The sequence below is a fragment of the Geotrypetes seraphini genome, chromosome 16, assembly GCF_902459505.1.
Source record: "Geotrypetes seraphini chromosome 16, aGeoSer1.1, whole genome shotgun sequence".
Classification (NCBI taxonomy): domain Eukaryota; kingdom Metazoa; phylum Chordata; class Amphibia; order Gymnophiona; family Dermophiidae; genus Geotrypetes; species Geotrypetes seraphini.
Window position 1 is genome coordinate 44,182,249 of NC_047099.1, and position 26,968 is coordinate 44,209,216.

A 26,968-nucleotide genomic window follows, 5' to 3' on the forward strand; every position below is an offset into this window, starting at 1 on the left:
CCGGAAACTGGAGAGTGTTTTTTCTCCCCGACTACATGCTTCAGAAACTAGCTGGAATTGGCACTGGCATAATAATTTGTAAATGTGTTAAGTATGTACTGTAATATATAATTCCTGGAAATAAAAAGGAATAGAAAAAAAATAAAATCACAGAATTATACTAGTGTAATTATAAAATAAATGAATCCAGTGGTTAGAGCTACAGCCTCAGCATCCTGAGGTTGTGGGTTCAAATCCCTCGCTGCTCCTTGTGACCCTGGGCAAGTCATTTATTCCCCTCATTGCCCCAGGTACACTAGATAGAGTTTGAGCCCACCGAGACAGGGAAATATGATAAAGCAGCTGAATGTAAACCACTTAGCATATAAGTGGTATATAAATAAATACTCCGAGCCGACATTGCAAGAAGGCAGCAGCAGATCACAACAGCACCGGGACATAAAATGAATGAACAGAATTTCTTCCCTCTTACCCAATCAGGTTAAAGGCGAAAGAAACCCTGCCAAAATATCAGCCTGCAAAAAAGGGATTGAGAAGTACACGAGACTTCCTGACCTTATATTTGAGACCCTCTAAAGTTCTACCCAAAGGGCGCTACTCGTCTGTGGCTTTTGGATGGTTTCCGCGTAGAGGCATCACCGCCTGATCCAGACAATTAATGATCCCAACTTCTTTCCTTCAGATCATCTGAGTTGGTTGAACCAGTCCCGCTTTTGCGCATTCATTCCTATCGCATCCCTAAGTATATTTCCTCCTTTAACTGCAAACGCTGATCGTTAGGGCTGGCTCAGATTGTTTCAAGAGACAATTCCAACATTTAGGGCTCCTTTTACTAAGGTGCCCTAGTGTGATTAGCGCACGCTACGCGGCTAGAACTAACACCAGCTCAATGCTGGCATTAGCGTCTAGCACACACGGCATTGCCCTAATGCAACGTAGTAAAAGGAGCCCTTACTGTTCATTTCATTTCCTCAAACTTGTTTGTTTGGGGAAGGGATATTTTAACCATGTGTCTTTTGTTGCAAACTTATAGTAATAGTAATGCTAATGTTAATATTTATATCAAAACCCAATTGCCTTCTGCTATGATTTGATATCCCGCCTTAGCTGTTGGCAGGTCAAAGCAGCCTACAATTCAGATGAGAAAGAGGAAGGGAATGCCAGTCTTAATAGACAGGACAGTAAACGAGAATATAACGACAACCACAGAGCGAAGAGGATCCCATCCTAAAAACCTAATTCCCAACTAAACTAGTCCTCGTAAGCCAATCAAGAAAAAAATTGGCCTCTAAGGTCACATCAAAATTTCATGACGCACAGAGGCAGTGGCAAAAGATTTGGAGCCAAGAAAACCCCCAACAGCGGGCTCTATAAGGAGTTGGCAGAACCAATGGCCATTAACAGATTTAACCAAAGTGGGTACTTTCTTTGTCACAAGCTAAGTTTTTCTACCTAGGATAAGGGAAGGTTAAGTGCAGTCGAAATCAATCCCAGTTCCCCAGGTTCTTGGCAGACCACATTAACCATTAGGCGACTCCTCTACAGGTACCATCTCTTTTCCTAGTGGGCTCACAAGCTAAGTGTTTATACCTGGGGAAATAGAGGGTTAAGTGACTTGCCCAGGGTCACAAGGAGCTGAGAATCTGTCATTGGATCCACCACATACAAAGTTTTATTTATTAAAACCAAAAGTTTGGAATTAATTTGCTTCAAGCTCTGATTTAAGTGCAAGCATCTGCTTTGGAGTGAGCTCGTTTAAGTTTCAAGTTTTATTAATTTTTAATATACCGACCATCAACGGGTATCTAGCCGGTTTACAATAAAATGTTAAAATAGGGATAAAAGGTTATGCTTATAAAAGTAAAGTTTTATGAGGAAGAAAGGGAGTGTACATTAAAGACATAGACGGGACAAACTTGAAAGTGATGATTAAGAGGAAGGGGAGGGATAAAGTTACATTATTAGAAAGGAGAGGAGATGAAAAAAAAAAGGGGTTTGAAAGGAAATGGAAGGAGAGGAGTAAAACATGAGGGATGGGATTGCTTCTTAAAAGCGGTTGTTTGAGTGAGGAAGAGATAATTCAAGAGTGGTTGAAAGCATCTTGAAATAGGAAAGTTTTTAAATTAATCTTAAATTTATCGATTAGTTTTTCATGGCGAAGATGAGATGGTAGGGCGTTCCATAGAGTTGGGGCTACTACTGAAAAGTTTGATTTCCTGGTATAAAAAAAATCCTTTATAGAAGGAATGGAGAGTAAGTTCTGGTCTGCTGATCTAAGCGTCCGTGTAGGGCGCAATGGAATGAGGAGCTTATTGAGTAAGGAAGGTTGATGGGAGAGTTTGATTTTGAATGTCAACATGATGGTTTTGTAAGTAATGCAGTGTGTGATGGGCAGCCAGTGCGCTTCTTTCAGGAGAGGAGTGACATGATCATATTTCCCTAACTTGTATATAAGTTTTATTGCCGTGTTTTGGATTAACTGTAAACGTCGGAGTTATTTTTGGAGAATTCCATTGTAAAGGGAATTGCAATAGTCAAGATGGGAGATAACTAAAGAGTGAACCAAGGTTGTAATTGCATCTGTATCGAGAATGGAAGTGAGGGAACGTATGAGACGAAGCTTGTAGAAACAAGTTTTTACCACTGAGCTGATTTGATCGTGAAATGTAAGGTCTTTATCTATAATGACTCCCAGTAATTTTATTTTTGTTACTATTTTTAGGGGGAAGGAATTGATGAAGATCTTTCCTATTATTGTTTCGTTATTTTTGGTTGGAAAAAGTAGACCACATGATTTATCGAGATTAAGAGAGAGTCTATTTGCATGAAGCCAATCACTTATTTTGTCTAATTTATTGTTGATTTCTTGTATTTCTGAGGTATTTGAAGTATCCACGGGATGAAGTAGTTGAATATCGTCTGCGTAAGCAAAGATTGTGAAACCGATCGATTGGGCTAAAGTAAGGAGAGGTGACATAAAGACGTTGAATAGTAAGGGAGAAAGAATAGAATCCTGTGGAACACCGTAAGTTTGAGCTAAAGGTGGTGAGGTTTCCTCCTTTGAGTGAACTTTGAAGCTACGTTCATTAAAGTGAGAGCTGATCCTGCGAGGCCGCAGTCTTTGAGTCGGCCAATGAGGAGAGAGTGGTCAACAGTATCAAATGCTGCGAACAGATCTAGGGAGATGAGAACAGATTTCTGGTGATCATGAAAATAGTAAATAGTAGAGGTAAGACCTAGCAATGATAATTCGGTGGAGTGGGAGGAGCGAAAGCCAGTTTGATGTGGATGGAGGGCGTGAGTTTTGTCAATAAATTCAGCATGTTGGTTATGAATGATTTTCTCTGTCAATTTTGAAATGAGAGGGAGATTGGCAATGGGACGGAAATTCGCTGGCAAGGTAGAGTCTGAGTTCTGATTTTTTAATTTAGGAAAAACAAGAGCTGATTTCCAAGCTTTAGGGACGAGACTATCGGAAAGACTTTTAGATACCATTTCCAAGAGAAATGGTCTGAAAAAGGTGAAGAATTTTTTAAGAAGGGAAGTGGGAATACTCTCTGTCGGATTGTTAGGCGCATTTACAGATTGTAAGATTTGGAAAAGATTAGCTAGAGAAGGGGGTTTAAAGTTAGAACAAGTACTGAAAGGTAGATGGATTGTATCGTCACGGACGTCTGGAAGTGAAGCAGGAATGGGAGGTCCTAGGTGGGATCTGATGTCCTTGATTTTCTTATCAAAGAAGAGTGCAAGTTCAGTAGCAGACGGTTGTGTAGCTAGAAGGGGAGGTTTCTGTTGGAATAGGGAAATAAAGATTGAACTATACCGAAGAGGGCTGAGGAGTTGTGGGTTGTAGTGATGCACTTAGAATAATATTCTTTTTTAGCCTGTTGGATAGCAGTTTTGTAATGAGTGGCTTTTTCCTTAAATAGGAGAAGAAAATTATTTGAACGAGTTTTGTGCCATTTGTGTTCGATGGAGCGGAGTTGATGGTGAAGAAGGATAAGTTTGTTGTTGTACCAAGGTTTCTTATTAGATTCTAATTTAGGTGATTTTTCCTGAGGAGGTGCAAGAAGGTTCATTAGACTATTTCAGCAAGTATCACAGCATTCAAAAATTTGTACAGTATTATGTTATTCAAGTCTATTTTCCACACCTCTGGCTAAACAACAATAGCACTACTTGAGTCTCTAAAACATCTATGAAGTGAAGCAATGGTATGTCCAAAACATGCCAATAATATCAAAGAAGTCCAAACCAGGAAGCAGCCACAGTATCATGGTTGACCTCCTGAAACAGGAAAGATTGATGTCATCTGTATTTCTATTGATGTTTATTTAGATTGGATATGCCACTTTAGCTGTCAATCAGATTGAGGATTTGTTTAACTGAAGTCTTTGCAGGGTGTGACACGTTATAAGCCTAAGAAAAGATTTGTCTAAAGATGAGACTATAATATTGAAGAAAGAAGCTGTAATGTTTCAAAATCCCAGGCACATCAGTTCAGTAAAATAATTTGCTCCACAATCATTATAGCTCTTTCTCCCTGGGATTACTGTTTACTAAGGAATTTCTAAAATATTATTGTCTTGCCTATAACTGAGACAAAGCACTGCATTAAAAATAATTCTGTAAAATCCAAATTCGGTAGTGGGAACTTCATTAGCTGCCAGAGGTGACTTCTACTGAATTTAAAATGTTAGCCCTGATTCTATAAATGTTGCTTACCGAGTTATGTGACTAACATAGGCCCCCTTTTACAAAGGTGTGTTAGGCTTTTTAAACGCCGGCCACTCATAGAATTCCTATGAGTGTCGGAGCTAATACTATTGTGGCTGGTGAAAAAAAAAAGCCCAATGTGGCTTCATAGAAGGGGGGGGGGGGGGGGGGTGTGTGTGTGTAATAAAAACATAAGACTAGCCTTACCGGGTCAGACCAATGGTCCATCAAGCCCAGTAGCCCGTTCTCACGGTGGCCAATCCAGGTCACTAGTACCTGGCCAAAACCCAAGGAGTAGCAACATTCCACACTAGCGATCCAGGGCAAGCAGTGGCTTCCCAATAACAGACTCTGAACTTTTCCTCCAGGAACTTGGCCAAATCTTTCTTAAAACCAGCTACGCTATCCGCTCTTACATCCTCTGGCAATGCGTTCCAGAGCTTAACTGGCACTGATAATTGAAAGCACTATTGAAAACCAATTCCGGTATGTGCCTAACTTGGAAGGCGTGATGTGGGACCTACACAGTGTTTGGGCATGGATTGAGTTAGGTGCTGGTATTTTAGGCCAAGAAATCCCTGGCCCAATATGCGTACCAGTGCCTAGGTTTTGATGCCTCGAGTTAGACACCACTACAAAGAGCGCCTAACTTTGAATGGCTTTTGGTAGGTGCTGTTTATAGATTGAGGCCCATTGCACTTTGCTTCCAAGTTGATGTATAGGAATTGTCATTCTTATTGAAATCTGTGTCTTGGCAGTCAAAATGCTAGGAAAGGAATAGGAACTAAGACAAAGAATACTATAATGCCTCTCTATTACTCCATGGTGTGATCTTGAGTATTGTGTGCAATTTTGGTCACTGCATGTCAAAAATAGATGTAGAGGGGCATTTTTGATATGATGTGTACATTTCAAGTTAGATGTCTCACGGAAGATGCACAAAATTCAATAGTCATAATCAAAAAAACAGCAAGAACATGTTTTGAAAATTGCCGAGATACATGTCCATCAAATGGGCATTCACAGTCTCCTTCCCTCCCAGGCACCAATCCCCTCACACACTCCTGTACCTTTGGTACAAAAACCGGCAGGAGGGATACCCACTCCCACCTGCCGCCATTATGAAGAGGAGGGCTTGCTACTCTCCCACCGGATTGTCATTGAAGGTATGGGGTTGTTGGGAGGGGTTCAGGGGGTATCAGGATGGGGTGCTGCAATTTGGGGTGTGGTGTCAGGTTTGATGGGACTGGGGGGATCGGTGCCTTTGAGGGCAGATGGGAGAGAAGAATCTCCCTGCCAGTTCAGCTGATCCTGGCAGGGGGAATCCCTGAAACCAGCTCAGCTAATAGGAATTCCCCTGCCGTGATCAGCTGATGGGAAACCTGGGGTGTTTCCCCCCTCCACGGGTGGTGGGAGGGGGTTGTAACAACTGGGGGAGTAAGGAGGGGGGGGGGGGTCATGCCCTAAAAGTAGCTGTTGAAGGCATGCTAAGACTTAACATAAGAACATAAGCAATGCCTCTGCTGGGTCAGACCTGAGGTCCATCGTGCCCAGCAGTCCGCTCACACGGTGGCCCAACAGGTCCAGGACCTGTGCAGTAATCCTCTATCTATACCCCTCTATCCCCTTTTCCAGCAGGAAATTGTCCAATCCTTTCTTGAACCCCAGTACCGTACTCTGCCCTATTACGCTCTCTGGAAGCGCATTCCAGGTGTCCACCACACGTTGGGTAAAGAAGAACTTCCTAGCATTCATTTTGAATCTGTCCCCCCAACCCCTCTGAATGCCCTCCTGTTCCTACATCTTTGAAAGCCTGAAGAACCTGTCCCTCTCTACTCTCTCTATGCCCTTCATGATCTTGTAAGGCGTAGAGAGGGACTTCTGGGGGAAAAAACAGCCACCAGTTTGTGAAGACTTGTCACCAAATGGAAATTTCTTTTTTGGATCTCCTGATCACCAAGGAGAATGACTGCCTCACCAAAAAGACTGATAGAGTTGTCACTTCTTGGCTTTCTCAACACAATTACTTAGGGGTTACCCCCAAAAAGATATGAGAGGCCTAGAGCTAAATTCATTAACCGAGATCTGCTATTTTTAGACAAGACGGAAGACTACGGTAAGATTCTTTCTATTATGCAAAAACATTGGCACATAGTACAAGCACACAGAATATTCGAGGTTTGCTTTAATCAGGAATCAAAATTTGAAAGACATTTTATGTCCTGCTGATGTATTGGCAGTCATATTAAATGTGGCAAATGTAAGACTTGTGATTCAACCATCGAATTCAAAGCCAGTCTTGAACATCTGATCACTAATGAATCCTTTTTACTTAAACATCATACTACATGCGGTTCTGTAAATGTAATTTACATCATTGTACGTCCCTGTCCTAAACTGTATGTTAAGCATAATAGAATGGAAGAGTCGATAGTTAAGCCTTGTTTCTCTAACAACCACAAGATGGCTTCACTGTTTTCCAATGACATGAACACGAATGGATATTCTGACTGGGCTCCAAGGAACCTTTTGGACTGAATGGCATCAGACTCAGGTTTCGATAGGATTTTAACTCCGTAATGTATCCCTTACTGGGCAAACTGATGTGAGAGTCTGATAAAGAGCGGGTCTGATTCACCAGCAGCCATCTTTTTAATGCCTATGGAGTATTTTGTAATAAGTAAACTTCTAGCTAATGATTACCAGGCTTCCCATCAGCTGATCACGGCAGGGGAATTCCTATTAGCTGAGCTGGTTTCAGGGATACACAAAAGTTTTTGTGTGATTGTGACTTGATTTTCTGTGTTTTCAGATATTGATGGTTCTTTTCCCTGATGCAGCATTGAACAAAATGCTAGCTGGCCATCGTCAGTGGGTCCGTGCAAGTTAAGTCACAGAGTTTATGTATTCTGAATTTACTTTGAACTGAATTTTAATAGACTGAGAATAGAATGTTGCAGGGTTTTATTTTACCGATGAACTCCACTTTATCTAGTCTGCAGACGGGGTTCTAAGGTTTTTTTCCCCTGTTTAGAAAAGTAGAGTAAAAGAGAAAAAAAAAATCCACTAGCAAACCTTGCATGAACTTTTCTTGATGTTAGGCAGTGGTTTGCATATTTGGAAAAAAATAAAGACCCAAAACAAAATGAACATCTGAAGGATTTCATTGACCAAACACTTTAAATTTGTTTTCTTTTTTTTCCTTCCTATTGATGCTCCTTTAACTTAGGATCATATTAATAATTTTTTACAACAGGAACTGAGAGATGATAACCAAATGCAAACAGAGTATAGTCAAGTACAGTTTCTGCTAGGAAGGAAACGAGACACACACAAAATGAATTTCCGAAAAGCCGGACATTAATTCTGAGAATAAATTCTATATTTGTAAAATAGAGATTTTTGGAGATGGTTGTTTTAACGAGATTGAAGGGGCGCATGGGCTCTCAAGACGTGCGGCTACTGCCCTGCTCAGTGCACCAGGGTTTCCAAGGCGGTCGCCTTCCGCTCCACCATCGAGCAGTACTTCTCTGGCAGGCCAGCACTTCTGCAAGTGAGAGGAGAAGGTTGTGTGAGTGACAAACAGCTCCTGCTTCTATATCTCCGTTCATAGGTTATATCGGGGTGTCAAACAGGGCCCCACAGTTAGATGGTATTAGGATGCAAGTTTTTTAACATATTTTATTGAAGAACAAAGCAAGCAGCATGACCAGAATAACACTGCGTCAATTATGTCAAAGGAATCATGAACACAGATACATCTACAAAGACTACAATTGTCTTCAAATTTTCCCCCACTGCTCCTGTATTTCAGTAAGAACAGAAGCAAATGCTTAGAGCACATCATCCTAGTTCCTAATTTCTTGAGTAAAAGGAAGGAAGGTGACATTCAGTGGTTCAGGACAGGATCAATTAAGGTCTTCCACTCCCCAGACCAACTGCAGCTGGGTACAAAGAATTCTAGCTCCAGGGACAGAAATTGTTAACATTGCACAAGAGCATCACCTAGTGGCTGAAGTCAGAACTCATGATTGTAAGGCACTACAAAGAGTTCTGCTGCTTTAATGAATGTATTTGCTGAGTTTGAAAGCAAAGAATGTAGAATGAGGGACTAGCCTCAGTTCTAATGGAATGAAAGCCCCAAAAAGAACAAGAAAAATCTAGATTCTAAGGGTGGTTTGAAAAGATGAGTAAAAAAGCAAGTTTTTAATACTAGACTATAGTCTCCATCGAGGGCTATTCACATCATAGGAAAAATAGCTTACAAAAACCTGGAAACTCGTTGGACTAAGTGAATAGCCCTCGATGGAGACAACGTTATTTACTGTAACTTGCTTTTTTTACCACACTTTTCAAACCACCCTCGTGTATACATTGCCGAGATGCCAAGTTACCCAGTTCCGGCTGGACAGTCCTGGATTTTGGAGCACTCAGTCTTGTTGCATTATGGGACCTGCAGGATTAGGCACTACAAATCCCAGACTGCTTTAGGATACAAGTTCAAAACCAGGAGTATCCCAAAATCTCCAGCCTGGAACTTAGTAACTTGGCATCTGACATTGTCCAAGCCTTGTGCATATCTCAGTCACTTGCTGTAGAGAACTTTCTTCTAGAATAATTTAATTGTTTGCATATAAGTGCAAGTAGTCTATAATTTAAGCATGCAAATTGAACCCTATGTTAGAATGAGAGGGTAGGTATCACCTTCTGGCCATGGGAGTGGGCAATGAGGGCCGCAATCCAATCGGGTTTTCATACGCATGAGATCTATTTGCATACAATGGAGGCCTTCGTTTCCCACCCCTATGACCATGAGCCCCTTTCTGCTCCCTCCAGAAACTATGGACATTATTTCCACAGTATCCCCAATAAAGCTGGGAGTACAAGGTCCATCTCGAGGGCCTTTTGAATGGCGGAACGCAGCTCTCCAGCATCACAGATGCTCTTAACAACCTGTTCTCACGCCTTGTCTGTGAATGGGATCTTGCTCAGCAAAAATGCTGGCTCCATTATTCAGTTGTTTTTCTTTTTAAGAAGGCTAAGCGTGATCACCACACTCACCTCAACTCCTCCAGTTTCTTCTTCTTCAGTTCATCCAAACGTACGCGCCGTTGGCGTGCCTCCTCCTGCAGTCGCTTGCTCTCCTCAAATAAGGCAATCTGAGCTAAGAGATGCCGCTGCTCGTTCTCACGCACCTGCTGGCGCAGCTCACTGGCATGACGTATCACCAGGGCAGTCTTCTCCTCCTCCTCCTTCTTCTCTTTCTCAATCTGCTCCTGCTGCACTCTGAAAAGGATTCCCCCGAGAACATAAGCCTTACCATTCTGACAGACAAAAGGTCCATCAAGCCCAATATCCCGTTTCCAAGTGGCCAATCCAGGTCACAAGTATCTGACAAGAAACCGAAAGAGTAACATTTATTTTATGCTGCTTATCCTGGAAAAAGGCAGTGGATTTTTCCAAGCCAATCTTAATAGGGGCTTATTGGCTTTTCTTTTAACCTTTTTTAAACCCTGATAAGCCAACTGCTCTTACCATATTCTCTGGCATTGAATTCCAGAGTTTAACTACTCATACATACCTCTTCCAAGAGGCTATTTATTGATTCTCCAATTCTTGTAACCTTCTCCTGATGGCTGTTTCTTCCTCCCTCTTTCGCCTTGTACTTTCAACATTGTCTATCTATCTCTTTCTCTTTTAATTTTTTTATTGTAAATCACATAAATGCCACATCTGTGGCATATTACTTTCCTGGAACTCACTAACTCACTTCTCACTTCTATGATACTACCAGGAATCTTTCTCTGTTTATTTAAAAATAAAAAAAGACTATGTACTTACCCTGGTAAGCTCTTTTCTAGTAGATAGGTGAGACATTCTAGACAGATGGGTAATATCCCTATAGCCGCATGCATCTGCAGAAGGAATCCACTCCGGATTTTTCACTCTGCCTCAAATGTACTTCACTGGGCTCTCTAGCTCCACTTTTCTTAGGCTACAGGGGGTCCACAGCTGGCGAATGGAACTACCAGCTGTGTCGAGCCCCGAAAGCAACAAAAGCCATCCTGCCAGGCTAGCTGAGCGTTTGGTCACCTGCTGCAGCAGAGGCTAAGCTGGATGCTACCGTCTCCCTCGGCACATGGCGCAAGGACACTCTAAAAGCGCAAAATTTGCACAATACTGGCAAGAATTCACATGAGGAGAGTCCAAGGACTCCATCCCAGCAAATTTCTAGGCAAAATTTGTAGTTTTGACGAAGCAGCGAGCTTTAGAAAAAAAGATCACTAAAAATCCAAGATGGCCGCTGGACGGCCCTATGCTCCAGAGAAAACCATGGAGGCTGGCTAACAAGTCCCTAGTAGGATCGGCCTGTCAGCTACAGACCAAAGTCTGTGTGTTCTCAAGCAGGCAGAGCTGTGAAATCGCTCCAAGCACCAGAATTCCTGAAAATGGGATGCAATTACACCAAATCAAATCATATAATGGGGAGAGCAGAACAAACACCCCTGCAGGCATGCGTGCAGAAGGAAAGAACTGTAGGTGGAGCTAAAGAGCCCAGTGAAGTACAGTCGAGGCAAAGTGAAAAATCCAGAGTGGATTCCTTCTGCAGCACGCGGCTATCTGTCTAGAAGGTCTCACCTACTGCACTGGAAATCCCTTTAGGTCTGAGTACATTCTCCACACACACGTGCTGCATACTTGAGAAGTTTGTAGAACTGTGCCCGGTCCCGCTGTGCCTCCACTGCCATCATGTGCTCCTTATGAGCAATCTGTTTCCTGCGGGATTGATTCAGGACCATGTTGGTATTCGTCTTCTTCTCAGCCTCCTCCTTCTCTTTCTTCCTCCACATTCTCTCCATGGCCTCCTGGCTGCGCTTGGCCCGCAGGGCATCCTGAGACAAGGTAGCAAGTTCAGAGATGCACACAATGCCTTAAGTATTCTCACAACTATGTTAGACAAAGACATTTGTTCAGCCCCTGCCATCACCATCATTCGAGACCAGGAGCAAGGAACCTGCCAACTCAATGGCCTATATCATCATGGCCCAGACACACTAAATTTGAAAAAAAAGAAAAAGCTACAAAAATGAAAGCAAGAAATGGGGAGTGTGTGGTGCAGTGGTTAGAGCCACAGTTTCAGCACCCTGAGGTGGTGGGTTCAAATCCCAACAAGTCACTTAATCCCCCATTGCCCCAGGACAGATAGGGAAAAATGCTTGAGAATCTAAATGTACACCACTTAGTTTACAAATGGTATATCAATAAATAAGAGTATTTTCAAGAATCTGATGGAACGTGATCGTAGGGCTCAAACCAAGTACCCCCCAGTATGATGGTGAGAAAAGGTGGGTTTATTGATGCTGACACTAAGCTCAACACATCTTAGAGAGTCTGGCACAATTTACAGCAATATTGAACAAGAAAGATACCAGGAAAGGCAAATCTTTAGCTCTGTGAATCTCTAGTTTGGAGCCAGCAGGAAAACAAATTTCAACCCCATAGAACAGATACTTCTAAGCATCGTCTATGCTCCTGACACAAAGGCTGGCACTTAGTAGAACAATATATTACAATCTGATTTAAGAGACAAGCTGAGATTTGTAGTGAGACAGTCCTGATAAAACAAATGCCAAGGATTTCTAAATCAACTGAAATCAGGACTGGCGGGGTCAGCATTTCGTACCTGTTCTGCCCGGTAATCCTGTGCTTTCTCCTGCAGGGCTCTTAGACGAGCAACCTCCAGCTCCTTGTCCTTCTTTATCTTTTGCTGTTCAGCCTCAAATTCAGCCTCCCGTGACTGTTGGAGACAGACACACAGCTGTCAGTGCTAGGAATCTGTGTTCCTCAAGCAATGAGCCAACAGTTTGGGAGAAAAGAGAGAGAGAGAGAGAGACAAAGAGTGGAGGTAGATCCAGGAATGGTTTAGAGAAAGAAAGAAGGGTTTCAACAAGAAACAAGGACAGTTGAAAACAGGATGTGTAAGGAGGAGGGGTAGAATGAGAAATGAAGGAAAGAAGATAGTAGCTCAGGCCAGATTAGTTAGAATTTTCTTATCCTTTATTAGAATGAAGTTGAGCATCTAGGCATAGGAAGATACCTGTTTCCATTTCTGGTACTTGAGGATGTGGAGGTCGGCCATCTTGTCTTGCTCCTTCTGTTCTTGCTTCTGTCGCTCGTTCTCAGCATTCACTCGTTTAATCTCTGCTTGAATCAGCAACTGCTCATCTCGCCTGCGCTCCATATCCTGAGAGAAAAAAAGACACAGAGAGACAGTCAGAGAGAGTGGGGCACAGTTATCTAGATGATCTGTGTTATCACTTCAAGCCCACCTAAAGATGCACAAGACAGATGCTCCCACCCAGAGCCAAAAGGATGGCATTCACTATTGCACAGATTCGAATATCAAAAGAAAGTAAGCAGGACCACTCTTCTTTGTATAAGAAACTCCTTTCACAAACTGAGAGAACATTTTGAACGCTATTTCTACCATTAAACAGCCCTCCCATTTGAGGGAAAAGCAATGGTGATGCTTGCAACTTGCTCTGGGAAAGAGGCAGGGCAGGGGCTTCAAAACAGTTGCAAATGTATATGGCTAAGTTTGGGCCCCTTTGAAAATAAGCGTGCAAGCCTTGAGTGGGATTCAAAAACTGCCCTAGAACATGTTGTATTGCATATGTGATATTAGATCGATTATAGCATGCATTATGTACAGGTTTGTCTCATCTAAAAAAGTGTTAGCAAACCATAATTACTTTCTATTACATGTCAACTTTTCAGGCTCCTGTGCCTCTCTCTCACCTTGTAATCTTCCATTTGCATCTCCTCCATATACCTCAGTAGCTCCTGTGCCTCCTGCTCCTTTTGCTCCTCCTGCAGAATCCGGTTGGCTGCATTTTCTCCCATCTGTTCGATAACGCGAAGTTTCCCTCTGAGGAAGATATCAAGAGCTGGGCATTGGTTGTCGATCGAGGCCAGAGTTTTGTTTAAGTTTGCTTGTATTTGTTATACATCAATCTTTGGCTTGTCACCTGGCTACCTTGTTTCCCATTTTTTGAACCACTCAAATAAGTTTACATGTAGAGTTTGTTTGTTTACATTCCCTTGTTATAAAAGGGTTCTTGAAAGAACTCGCTCTTTTCAGGCTGCTAAATGGAATGTTTGGATTGGAAAAATTATGCTAGAAAATTATTAAAGACCCAATTATTTCATAAATTTGTCTCCTAATGCATTCTGTTGTCTTTTAATATTTTATGTATTTTGCATGTTTTACTATCTGATGTATTTCCATTTTTAAATTGTATTCTTCGCTGTATGTTCAGTTTTACTTGTTGTGACCTGCCTAGAACCATTCCTGGTCAGGCGGTAAATAAAAATAAAATTATTATTTTTAATCTGTTAATATGGGAGAAGTTAGATATGTACAGAAACATTACATTAAACATGAATTCTAGTGCACCTGAGAGAGAATGATACTGGATTGACCATCCCTTGGTCTAGTGCAGGGATCTCAAAGTCCCTCCTTGAGGGCGCAATCCAGTTGGGTTTTCAGGATTTCCCCATGAGATCTATGTGCATGCACTGCTTTCAATGCATATTCATTGGGGAAATCCTGAAAACCCGACTGGATTGCGGCCCTCAAGGAGGGACTTTGAGATCCCTGGTCTAGTGCCATCGAGCCCAGCACCTAAAGGAAATACCAGGCTGTGGGGCTATGTAGCATCAACATCTCTGTGGCTCAGGGCCTTTCGCTGTGTCAAAGCAGACTCCCAGATAGTCCAAGCACTGCGTCGGTTCTAGCTGACTCTTCCAGAGTCCCTGAGGAGATCCACTGCATGCTCGCCTTCCTGTCTCGAGGGGACTCTGATTAGCCAATCGCCCAGGTATGGATGAGCCGCTAACACCACCATCACCTTAGTGAAGGTGCGTGAAGCCATGGCCAACTGGAAGTGTCTCTAGAGAAAGTGGAATCTCAGATATTTCCTGTGATCTGGAAAAATGGGAATGTGAAGATATGCCTCTGTTAAATCCCCTGGAACCACTGCCGCAATGACTGAGCGGACCATCTCCATACAGAAGCGTGGAAATCTCCGTGCTTGCTTTACAGACTAGGTCCAGGATAGGGCTCCAATCTTCTGTGCATTTCTGGGGCACTATGAAGTCTATGGAATATCTGCCGGTTCAGGAACTGGTTCTATGACATGAATGTCCAAGAGCCGTCGTACCATCACTTGGACCCTAGTCTCCTTTTCTGGCCGTCCAAAACATATCTGGATGGGGGCAAGAAAACTTAATCTTGTGTCCCTCCCAAATAATGTCCAGAACCCAGTGGTCTGATGAAACCTATTGCCATTCCCTCCAGAAAGCTGACAGTCGACCTGGCGTCATTGCTGCTTTTTGAGAGCCAGCTATGTGCTATTTGGCCAGCCAAGAGCCGTTCCTGTCTAGCCAAATAGCACTGAAGATCAGTGGGAAAGTGTCAGAGTGCCCATCTCACTAGGTCCGGCTGCTTTTGCTGTTGCTGCCATAAACTGATATTGTCCTTACCGGAGCAGTTCCTGTTTTCTCTTCTCATCTATCTCATCCTGCCTCTTCATAGCTTTCTGTCTGTCCAGTTCCATTATGTCATCCAGACGCTTTTCCTCTGCTGCCATTTCCTTATCAATCTGTTCCTTCTCCAGCACCTGGGCATCTCGGATAGCGTGGCATTTGGCATTCAGAACCAGCTGCAAGGGAGAAAGCAGTGAGAATTTGACCATGTAACCAACCAGCAGCGTCTAACTGCAGACTTAGAATATGAGAAACCGAGACAAAGAGAAGATATTGTCTGTCAGAAAGAGTGTAAAGAATTTGAATGCACGTGAGAGTATAATGATACCCAGAGAAATACTATGAGAAAAGGCTACTCAGTGATGGTTTCAGTCAGCATCACTATAAACCCCCAACAGCTGGTGTTAATACTCTTCCTACAAATCTGCTTAAGGGCCGATTAGATCACTTTGACTATCAACCCCTATATAAATACAAGGTGACACCATTTTATTTGCCTAAAGGTTAGAAAGAAAGGGTCAGCAGGTACTGTACAATGAACAGCAATCCCGATGGTCAGAGTGAATCCCTAAGGTCAGCGCAGTTCTATTGTAACTGAAGAAATGAAATCAAATGAAGCCCCTACCTTATTGATATTTTTTACTTCTTCCTCCTGTTCCATACGCAAGTTGTTGGCTCGCTGTAGGAGGTATTGAGCCCTTTGCTGAGCCTCTTCTTCCAGCACGCTAAGCTTTTCATTCTTTCTCCGCTGCATCTCCTTGTGTTTCATGTAGTTCTTGCGCTTGGTCATCTCTTCCTGGAACAGAAATGCTGTTGAGAAGGTTTCCCCATTCATGTGACGAAAGAGAAGCTCCGGAAGTAGCAGGAGACTGAGATTCATTCCTGTCATGGTATGTATTTGGAAACATTTCCCCCTGAGCACTCAAATAGGTGCTTATAAAATTGACTCAGCAAACACAGTGCCCATCTTTATGTGATATGCACATTCCTAGGGGCAAATAATAGGTAACGTAGAGGAAATTTCTACTAATGTCTACATGCACAAAATTACACCTGCTTTGGAGCCATGTGGGAGCTTTAGAAAGGCTCCTCAAAAAACTCAAGCTTTCAAAAGACCACAATTCTGAATGTCATTGGTCAAAACATTCTACAAGATCTTAAAATGGCAGCAGTCAGTGGTTTTCTAAGCGCCAACTGTTACCAGCTAAATTAGGCCCCAGGATTTAAAACCAGGCCATGTCCAGACACCAGTACTGAATATCTAGGTATAACTGGATATGTGTTGGCTACCAGCATTTATGCGAGGGTGGTTTGAAAAGTTCAGTGAAAAAACAAAGTTCAACAAATGTTTTTTTAAAATTTGACAAAACCTCTTTTTCCAATAGGATGGAAAAACTAGACACTTGCTGGACTAAGTGTACAGGTTGCGATTGGGACTATGCTGAGAAATATAATTGGGGCTTTTTTTAACATATTTCTTTTACCTCAAGAAGAGAAATAGACTTCCTACCAGAAAGGTTGCCTTCTGTTCATTAAGGGCCTGGCGAGCTGCCTCTCGCTCTTCCTTCGTTATGAACCGGGATGCAGATTTGATCCGTTCAAAATCCATGGGACTCATAATTAAAGACTCTCCAGAAGGGTCATCAGAGGGGATACTGTCAAGAATGGCAAACAATGAGTGATCAAAGGAAGATAAAGCAAAGTTAAAACCAAGTCATTCAGGTTGAAAAGGTATCATTTGGTCTTACCTGCTCATTTTCTTTCCTTTAGTCCTTTCATACAAGACTACAACCAGTGGATTATACTCATCAATCAGCAGATGGAGACAGAGAACATACCTGCTCCTCAGTATTTCTGAAGCAAAGCAAGGTGGACCTATAAACCACCATCAGAGAACCATAAAATCTTCCTGAGATAATCTTTTTCTGGAAGCAGGAAAAAGAACATCCCAGTACCTCAGGGAAAGACTCTGAACTGATCTGGTAGGACTTAAAGAAAAATCTTAACTGGTACAACCAAATCATATTACCTTCCTTATCATTCCCAAGACCAGTCTAGAGCCAGTGGGATGCAACAGAGCAATCCTCAAACTAGGTGAGATTCTAAAACTCTGCTCTAAGCAATTCAGCTTCTTCTCTGGTGAAGACATCCAGTCTATAGTGCTTAGAAGAAAGTATGCAAAGACATCCATGTTGCAGCTTGAACAAATCTCTGCTGGAGGTACCCAGGAAGCTTTGAGGGCCTTGAGGGTGGAATTCAGCTCTGGAGAATATAAGCCAAAGCCAAAGCATCTTTCAGTCAGCATGCAATCGTGACCATGGAAGTTGCTTCTGTCCTGGTACATCGTAAAAGCAAGAACAACCTATCAGACTTTCAAAATTCATTAGTTACTTCTAAGTACCACATTCACAAGGGAGAATAAATGAAACTCCTCTTTAGAATCTTCCCATTGGAAGAATAGCAATAACAGTACTAATTGGCATTTGAAACTGAAACAAACTTCAGGAGAAAGGCACCATTCAGATGAAAGCATTGGTTCCATAAAACATTAGAACAGTCTATGTTTATTTCATTTACTCTACTGCCTTTTCTGTAGGCTTCCAATAGGAGCTCAGAAATCTACCTCACCAAACAAACAACCTCTAAAAAATCCAACTTGAGCGTCAGATCTTTCAGTGAAGCCTTTTTAACTGTATCAAAGGAGAATGACCCAGGGCCCAAATAGCTATATTCAGATTTCATATTAGAAACATCTCCCGTACTAGAGGCCTCAGCTGCGAGACCCCTTTCACAAAGCAAGCTACATGAGTAGCCAAAGGTGCTCTTTCCAGCCAACTCCAGAAGCAGACCAGTGCTACTACCTGAATCTTCAGAGATCCAACTGATAATTTTTTTAAAAAAAACCTCTTGCAAAAAGGACAAAATATGCAAGAAATAAGAACATAAGAATTGCCATATTGGGACAGACTGAAGGTCCATTCTGTTAGATCCCAAGTAATAAAGCAGATCTGATGCTGCTTCTCCTAGGAATAAGCAGTGGATTTCCCCGAGCCATCTCACTAATGGCCTATGGAAATTAGCCAAGTCTTTTTTAAACCCCACTAAGCTAACTGATTTCACCACATTCTCCGGCAATGAATTCCAGAGTTTAATTATACGTTGTGTGAAGAAATATTTTCTCTGGTTTGTTTTAAATCTACTACTTAGTATCTTCATTCCATGCGCCCTCGTCCTAGTATTTTTGGAAAGAGTAAACAAGCGATTCACATCTATCTTTTCAACTCCACTCAGGATTTTCACTCCTGAGCCGTCTCTTCTCCACTTTAGCTTCTCCTCATAGGGAAGTCGTCCCAAACCTTTGATCATTTTCATCGCCCTTCTCCTCTGTACCTTTTCTAATTCTGCTAGATCTTTTTTGAGATACAGCAACTGGAATTGCACACAGTATTCAAGTTGTAGCCACACCCTAGAGTGATACAAGGGCATTATAACAATTTCACATTTGTTTTCCATTCCATTCCTTAGTCACTGCTGAGGTTTCAATGTATCAACAATGACAGCGAGTTCTAACACAGAACCCAGCATCATATAGTTCGTGTTCCTCTTTCCTACATGCATCACTTTGCTGACATTAAACGTCATCTGCCATTTTGATGCCAGTCTTCCAGTCTCACAAGGTTCTCTTGCACTTTTTCACCATCTTCTTGCGATTTAACAACTTTGAACAACTTTGTGTCATCAACAAAGTTAATTATCTCACTAGTTATTTCCATCTCTAGATCAGTGGTCCCAGCACAGACCCCTGGGAAACCCCACTATTTAAGAACATAAGCAATGCCTCCGCTGGGGCAGACCTGAGGTCCATCGTGCCCAGCAGTCCGTACACGCGGTGGCCCAACAGGTCCAGGACCTGTGCAGTAATCCTCTATCTATACCCCTCTATCCCCTTTTCCAGCAGGAAATTGTCCAATCCTTTCTTGAACCCCAGTACTGTACTCTGCCCTATTACGCTCTCTAGAAGCGCATTCCAGGTGTCCATCACACGTTGGGTAAAGAAGAACTTCCTAGCATTCGTTTTGAATCTGTCCCCTTTCAACTTTTCCGAATGCCCTCTTGTTCTTTTATTTTTCGAAAGTTTAAAGAATCTGTCCCTCTCCACTCTTTCTATGCCTTTCATGAGCTGCTAATTACTCTGAAAACGGCATGAAAGACTTAAAGGAGGAAAAGCCTCAGAACCTCATATGGGGAAGAACCCTTCTCTAACTAGAGAGGGTAAAACATTTTATCAGCACAAAAACCTCCTTGTAGAACAGTCAGTTTGAAATCAGGCTATTATTAAAGCTGGCAATTTGAAAATACGTTATTCTTAGAGCTAGTTCAAATGATTTAGAAGTCATAAACTGTTATAAACAGTAAATTTATCTTCGGTGTGTTCAGGCACTGGCTCTCGTCCTCATCAATGATAGCCAATTGTTTCGCCTCGCGGCTGCTTCAGGAAATATATACATCTATAATTACTTACTAGCTATTCTGCCATTTTGTTCTTTATAATAGTCTCTACCATTTTGCCTGGCACCAACGTCAGACTCACTGATCTATAATTTCTCAGATTACCTGTGGAACCCTTTATAAAAATCGGCATCATGTTGACCACCCTCCAGTCTTCTGGTACTATGCAAGATTTTAAAGAAGAATTACAAGTTACTAACAATAGCTCTGCATGTTCAATTTTCAATTCTGACACCACTCTGGGATGTATACCATCTGGTCCAGGCAATTTGCTACGGTTCAGTTTGTCAAATTGACCCATTACATCATCTAGTGTTACAGGGATTTGTATCTCTCATTCATTAATTTACCCCCTCTATCCCGCTTCGAAGCACCGGGAAAGAAACAGAAATATTGAATATGGCAGTGGAAGGGAAGGTGCAGAGATGGAAGATGGATAGTGAGCACAGAGAAAGAAGAAAACGTCAAATGGGCAGGAGACCCTGGCAAGCGAGTTAACAGAAGACAAACAGAAACCAGAGCCTGGGACCAACATGATTTGAATAATAAAATGGCCAGACAACAAAAGGCAGAAAAAATAATTTCATTTTCTATTTTGTGATTACAATATGTCAGATTTGAAATGTGTATCCTGCCAGAGCTGGTGTTAGACAGTGAGCGTGAGCTAGGACCTAATAGGGTGGGGTTGGAGAGGCTACAAATAAACCCGCCAGGACATTGGAAAAAAAACCGCCTGATTGGTCAGGAAAAGTGATTCAAATCAAATAAAAAAGTTGAATGGGCCAAACCGAATTGAAAACTTTTTCCCTGAATCGGGCAACACTAGCACGCAGCAATGTGGCTGCACTAATCAATTAGCGCAGAATACGCTTACTCTCTCTGCCCCTGACCCAGCCCTAAAATATAAAATCTCTCTTTTAGTACGTGTGAAGCGCACACTGATCCCAAAACTACCATGGGAAAGGGCCGTGCTAAATTGCAGCTATTTTGGTGGTTCCTTTGTGCATTTATTCAGATGCTCAGTTTTCCAACACGATGATGTGAATGACTAAAAAAGAAATAGTTAAAAACAGATGAACAAAGACTCAACATAGTCTCTCTCTGCCAGTGGTTTTAGCCAAGTAAATCTTTTGAATAATCAACCTCTGCATTGTGTTACTTTTAAAGGGCCAACAAAAAAAATGCCGTAATCGAAAGAGGAAAACGTCCAAAAACTGGCCTAAGTTGGCACTTGGACGAACATTTCTCAAAAACGTCTAAGCGCCGAATATAAAAACAGGTTTTGGACGTATTTCTAAACGACCTAGGCCTTCATAGTGCTGCTCAACGTCCAAAGCTATGGTCTAAGTCACAAAAACCCACCAGATAAGCACTGAAAACACATAACATAGACCCCCACACACTACCCCAGTGATCACCAACCCTCCCCACCCCCATAAAAATTTTATTCACAACTTTAAATTTCAGCTTCCAGACCATCATCACCTGGCATAGGAAAGCCTAGTTGTCCAGTCCAGAGGTAGCTTAAGTTGTCTTGGGGGTGGGTTAGGGACCCATAGAGAGATGGACCCATGCCCATAAGCCCCTGTAATCACTGCATTGATACTTAAACATGTGTACTCCCCTATACACCCCCAAAACCCTTTTTGACTGGCATATAAGTGGCTCCTGCAGCCATAAGGGCTATTGGGGTGGTAGATAAGTGGGTCTAGGGGATTCTGGAGGTGGTTTGGGGGGCTCACCATTACCTATAAGGGAGCTGTAGGGAGGAGAAGCCATGGCACCCTTTTTGTGAAGTTCACAGCAGTGCCCTGTAAGGTACCCCACTATTTAGGTGGCATGTTTGGGAGTACGGCCCATCACTTTGCAAACCCCTCCCACGTCCAACAGGGCTTGTTCTAGGCGTTTTGGACTTGGACGGAAAGTTGGATGGAAATGTGGTATAAAAATGGACGATTTAGCGGCTTGGACGATCAGATCGGCAGGACGTATAATTAGACGATTTTCAAAAGTAAAAAAAAAATTGGACATCTCTTTTGAAAATGTGTCTTAGGCTCTTTTTAACTTTGGACGACTTGCGAGATGGACGTAAACGGACTTAGACGTCCCTTTCGATTATGCCCCTCCATGAGTTTTCAAGACCTCACGTCCGAAGAAGAGGCCCATCTTTGAAGCCTCATGTGATATGGTTTATTTGTGTTGCTCATGTAAAATACTAGACCATTTACAAAGAATTCAGTTCAAATTCTGTATCAAAGATGCTCATCTGACAGCTGCAAGGAAGGCAAGAGTCTGATTATTGTAGCAATACTCACACGAGGTTGCGGATCAGGTCCTTGGTGATGAGACAGATCGTTTCCTTCTTCTGGCTCTCGGCTGCTGAAGAAGATGCTGCTTTCTGGGATGCAGTTTCTTCATTCTTGATGATCAAAGGGCCATCATCTTTACATGACTCTTTCTTGAGGGAAGAATGATGCAAATGGTTTTTGTCTTTTTCTTCTAAACATTTTGGACAGCCTAGAACTAGCATACTTTCAAATGTAAACTGGCACATGTAAAACATGCTGATCTTAGATGTACCAGAATGCACAAACCATATTTATCTAGAGCAGTGTCTCTCAAACATTTTAGCTCCGGCACACTAAAGGGAGCAAATGTTTCTCACAGTACACTAAACAGAAGAAATGTTTTTTCACAGCACATTATAATTGAAATTATAAAATTGCAAAAGCACTCAGCCTGCACTAGAAATCTGTGACTTTGGGGGTGGGAGGGGGACCCTGGGTACTTCCAGAAGGTGGCACACAGCAGGCTGCATCCTTTTCTCTGACACTGGACCACCGGGGTCTGATCAGGACCACTAGTTGATAGTCACTGCGTGAGGTAGAATGAAGGATGGCAGAAAGGAGGGGTTAGGACAAGAACCTTCAACTGAATTCTATGTTTTACTGAGATCCAGTGTAACTGGCGAAGGAGAGGAGCTGTGTGATCAAACCTGCGGGCCTAGCGAAACATGTCAAACACTTGCCTAGAATTAAGGTGTGATCATTTACACTAGCCATAAAGATGGTGTGCTTAATCACCTCTAAATCATAAAAGAATGCACACAGATGATAGTTTCCTATAATCTAAATGTATAACTTTGCTACTTGCCCACACTCCACCCACACTCTGCTCACCATCAAGTTATGTTCCATGGCATTTAGACACCAATATGCATGTACTTTCTGGTCATTTGCACGCATTTCTGGCACTTTTATCTTGGTGCCTTCTTGCTAGAATTATCCCCATGGTGGTTCTGCCTCTCTTAGAAGCAGTCTATAGATGCAATAGGACAAAACCAGATCTGGTTCACTCACTTGGTCAAGGCACTGAACCCATAGGATGGGAATGTACCTATTATGTTTTTTAAGCTGCAAGTACACACTGCTGAATTTAAATCCTCTGCAGCTCAGCAAGGGAAGAACATGCTACCCTGGAACCTCGGGCTACAGCAACAATTTCAAAGGCAACTGGACCAGCTTTTTCGCCAAAGCTTTACTTTAAATAAATCCCTAAGTAAAGAAATCTGTTGAGATTATATTTCTGCTGAGACATTGGCACCACTAAAGGCAGAGAGATTACCGTGCAAGCTGAAGCAAGCAAAATAACTGGTGGACTTTTGAGAACGCCAGTAGAAGGTGCTACTTGTTTAGCAGACACGCCTTACCTTGGGGACTCCAAAGAGAATTTCATCCACCTCGGAGCTCACGGCTTTAGTTCGGTATTTGAAGGCCTTTGATTTGTTCGAGCTGGTAGTTCCAGAGCTCAGCGAGCCAACCGCACTATTCGGCTAAGGGAAATCAAACAAGAATAAACCCTCAGGTCAGCAGGGAAAGAAGCTGAAACCCAGCTGCCCCATCACCAATCATTCACTGGCACAGATGACATTTCTAGCTCTGCTCCACTGGCCATCAATGATGAGATCAGGTCAGCAATCTGGATTTTGGTTCAAATTCGCCCAAAGAGTATAAAGGGCAATTCTAGAAACGGCCGCCTTATCAATGTAAAAAGTATAGAATAAAGATATGTATGTATGCACTTACACATTTAAATGGCAATGTTCTTCTTAATTTATTTGGTGGGTATTTGTGAGGAGGCATATACAGGGGAAAAACATGGGTGAGACATGTAACTTATAGTATTCAGTACTGTACACATGCATTTGCCTGATGTTATGTTATATTATCACGCCAAATCCTCCCGTGGAGTTTGACATTTCCATAGTGGATAGAAGCATAGTCCCATGTATACACAATGTTTTAATTTCCTCTTTTTTCATCATTTTTTCCAGAGTAATGCAGTAACCCTTTGCAGATGACTTAAGTATAGTGTCTGACCACATTCCTAACTGTAAGGGATTGCTTTTTGAATGCTCTATAATTGGGCACTTAGATGTGTTTATTGGATATTTAATATGAAGATATTTTAATTATTTTTGTTTCACTGCGATTTGATATTTTTCATCAGTTGTCATAACTATGTATATATATATATATATATTTTCATATATATTACACAGTATGAAGTTCATAATCGAAATGGAAATACGTCTAAAAAACTGTCTAAATCGGCACTTGGACGATTAAAAAGGTTATGCAGATAATCAAAACGGGTTTTAGATGTATCTAAAAGCAGCTTAGGTCTTTTCACTACCGCTGTACACCCAGAGTGAAAAGGGGCATTTTTGAAGGAGTGGTTAGGGCGGGAGTTAGGCGGGATGTGGGCTGACCTAGACTTAGTCGTCCTGCAGCGATAATCAAAAGTTTAACGAGACTACCTAGATGGAACTTATATGTTGTGACTTAGGCAATCTAAAAACAGGTCTAAGTGCCCAGAAGATATCCAAAGTGACCAGAAAACCACTGCAGGGACAAAGTACAGACCCCCACACACTCCCACTGCCATAAAATTCAGGATAAAAAGTACATACCTGTCTTCAGAACATCAGCACCTGGCATAGGAAAGCCTAGTAGAGCTGCACCGAGGTGGCTTAAGTAGTCTGGGGAGTGGAGTGGGCTAGTGAACCATAGAGAGGAGGACCCAGGCCCAAAAGCCACACTTAAACACTGCATTCATGATGATAAATGTGCACCCACCAACCTCCCCCCCCCAACCCTACTGTGCTGCCATACTAGTGGCACCTGCAGCCATAAGGGCTACTGGGGTGGCCTATAAGGGAGTTGTGGTGAGATGTTTATGTGGCACCCTTTTTGTGAAGTTCCCCACTACTCTGTTGCCATGTCTGGGTGGCCAGTCCATCACTTTGCTGACCCCTCAAACATCCAAAAGGTCTTTTTCTAGGCGTTTTGGGCTTGGATGATTTTGGGGACGAGAATGTGGTATAAAGATAGATGACTTAGCGGTCTGGACGATCAAATGGTTGGACATAGAAGTAGATGATTCTCGAAAAAATATTTTGGACGTATTTTTTGAGAATGGACTTTGGACACTGCCTATTTAAGACGACTAGTGCCTTAGGCCCAAAACGGATTTAGACTTTTTTTTTTTTTTAATTATGCCGCTCCATCCCTTTTGTATATTTGCCATTTTTTAAAATGTCCAATATACTTTATTTATGTTTTTTTTGGCTTTATGTGTATTTTTATTTTTTTTCATGCTTTTCGATACCATAACTCCAGAAGTAGGTGAACTCACTGCCGAAACATGGCTCCATGTCGAGTCTCTGGTTTACCAATTATTTGGACTTTGTTGATTATTTTGGCTTGTAATGAAGTTACCTTTTTAGAACCCCCTGGGGCATTGGTGTCCCTCTCTTTCTTTTAGTTTATCTGCAGAGCCATGTCGAATCATTGGAATATTTTATTGAAGAAATGCGTTTGAGTTCATCCGTCTTCTTTGGACTATTCCACTCCTTTGCCTTTTACCCACTATATGCAACATTTCCATGTGCAATTTACAGCAGTCTGTAAATAGCCTGCATAAATGTTGGCTCCACCTAGGGCCCCCCCATCAATGCCGATTCTCTTTGCAGGCAATGAAGCTACACACATCTTTGTTTCAGTTGTGTACCCAGATGTTGAATTTTTTTTTTTTGGGGGGGGGGAGCCTAAGCCCATAATGTGTATGTGTGTGGGAGGGTGCACAAAGGTTTGTCCTATCTACCTGCAACCCCTAAATACCATGGCTGGTGGAATCCCCAAGCCCCATTAGTGGAAGAGTTCCTCATTAGGACAATTTCCATGGCCTGCCCTGTGCCAGTCCGACTGCCAGTGTTGGGAGTTTCTGGCCAATGGAGTTGGTGGGACTAGGGAATCCCCACCAGGCGTAATAGGTGCAATATTGGGGGAACCCAGCGCCTCCAGCCCAGCCTTCTTCTTACTGGTTTGCACATGCAGACAAACAGAGCAAAACAAGCCTAACTATTAGAGCCCATTCAACTTCTGCTGATCATTGTCCCTAGAAGCACATCAAAGAGTCCCTGAACCTGCTCAGATCAAGGTGGCCTGAAGCCCAGGACTTTGCCTGCTTGGGTTTAATCTCTTCTGAATCTTCCCAACCCTGTCCTGGGGGACCACCGGGCAGCCCTCATGAATATGCATGAGAGAGATCAGCATCTAATGGAGGTGGCAGGCATGCAAATCTGCTCCATGCATATTCATGAGGATGTCAACTTCAAACCCATCAGCCCCATCTTTTGCTTCCTGACACTTATGGGGAGAAGCCATTGGTCCAAATGTCCTGATGCTCTTTTCCGTTGCTTTGAACGACTGTAAACGGCGCTAGAGAAACCGACGGCTGTCAGGCGGTTACAGGGTTCAAGTCTTTCTCCGATCGTTTCTCTCCGAGGGATTCTCAGACCATTTGCCTCTTACCATAGTCGGTGCCTCGCCTCGAGCCGGCCGGACCGCGCTTGTTGACGACGGATCTCCATGGCGACCGGCCTCCAGAGCTCCGCCTTCTCTTAGCAACCGGGGTTGAAAGGGGAAGCGGAAGTCGCTCGCGCGCTTCCTCTGCTCATTTGGCGGGAGATGAAAGGGAGGAAGCGAGCAGTTGCTCCTCGTCAGAGTGAAACGACTGTGACACCATTTGGGTGGCAACAGACTGGCCAGTTATCCCCTTTATTTCACATTTACATGTCCAGTATCCACTTGTACAGAAAACAACGAGCACTCTGCTATTTCAAATACAAATT

General features: G+C 42.6%; 1 protein-coding gene across 1 annotated transcript; it reads right to left on the bottom strand.

The window, feature by feature from the left end:
• Window positions 1-8,076: 8,076 nt before the first annotated feature.
• CFAP45 (cilia and flagella associated protein 45) lies at window positions 8,077-26,740 on the bottom strand. The gene is made up of 12 exons (XM_033923078.1): window positions 26,649-26,740; window positions 23,483-23,605; window positions 22,089-22,231; window positions 16,775-16,919; window positions 15,890-16,060; window positions 15,262-15,440; window positions 13,516-13,645; window positions 12,815-12,961; window positions 12,401-12,514; window positions 11,416-11,609; window positions 9,778-10,002; window positions 8,077-8,263 (listed from the first exon to the last, which is right to left on the bottom strand). Exons 1-12 carry the CDS (start codon window positions 26,649-26,651, stop codon window positions 8,188-8,190), a joined length of 1,650 nt encoding a protein of 549 aa, XP_033778969.1. The 5' UTR covers window positions 26,652-26,740; the 3' UTR covers window positions 8,077-8,187.
• Window positions 26,741-26,968: the final 228 nt, after the last annotated feature.

Bases quoted from the DNA above. Each gene is read 5' to 3' on its own strand.
- CFAP45 (XM_033923078.1), bottom strand. The intron at 12,962-13,515 runs GTGAGAGAGAGG...TTTTTCTCTCAG, and splicing joins TGCAAATGGAAGATTACAAG to GATATGGAGCGCAGGCGAGA. The intron at 10,003-11,415 runs GTATGCAGCACG...AATCCTTTTCAG, and splicing joins CAGTTCTACAAACTTCTCAA to AGTGCAGCAGGAGCAGATTG.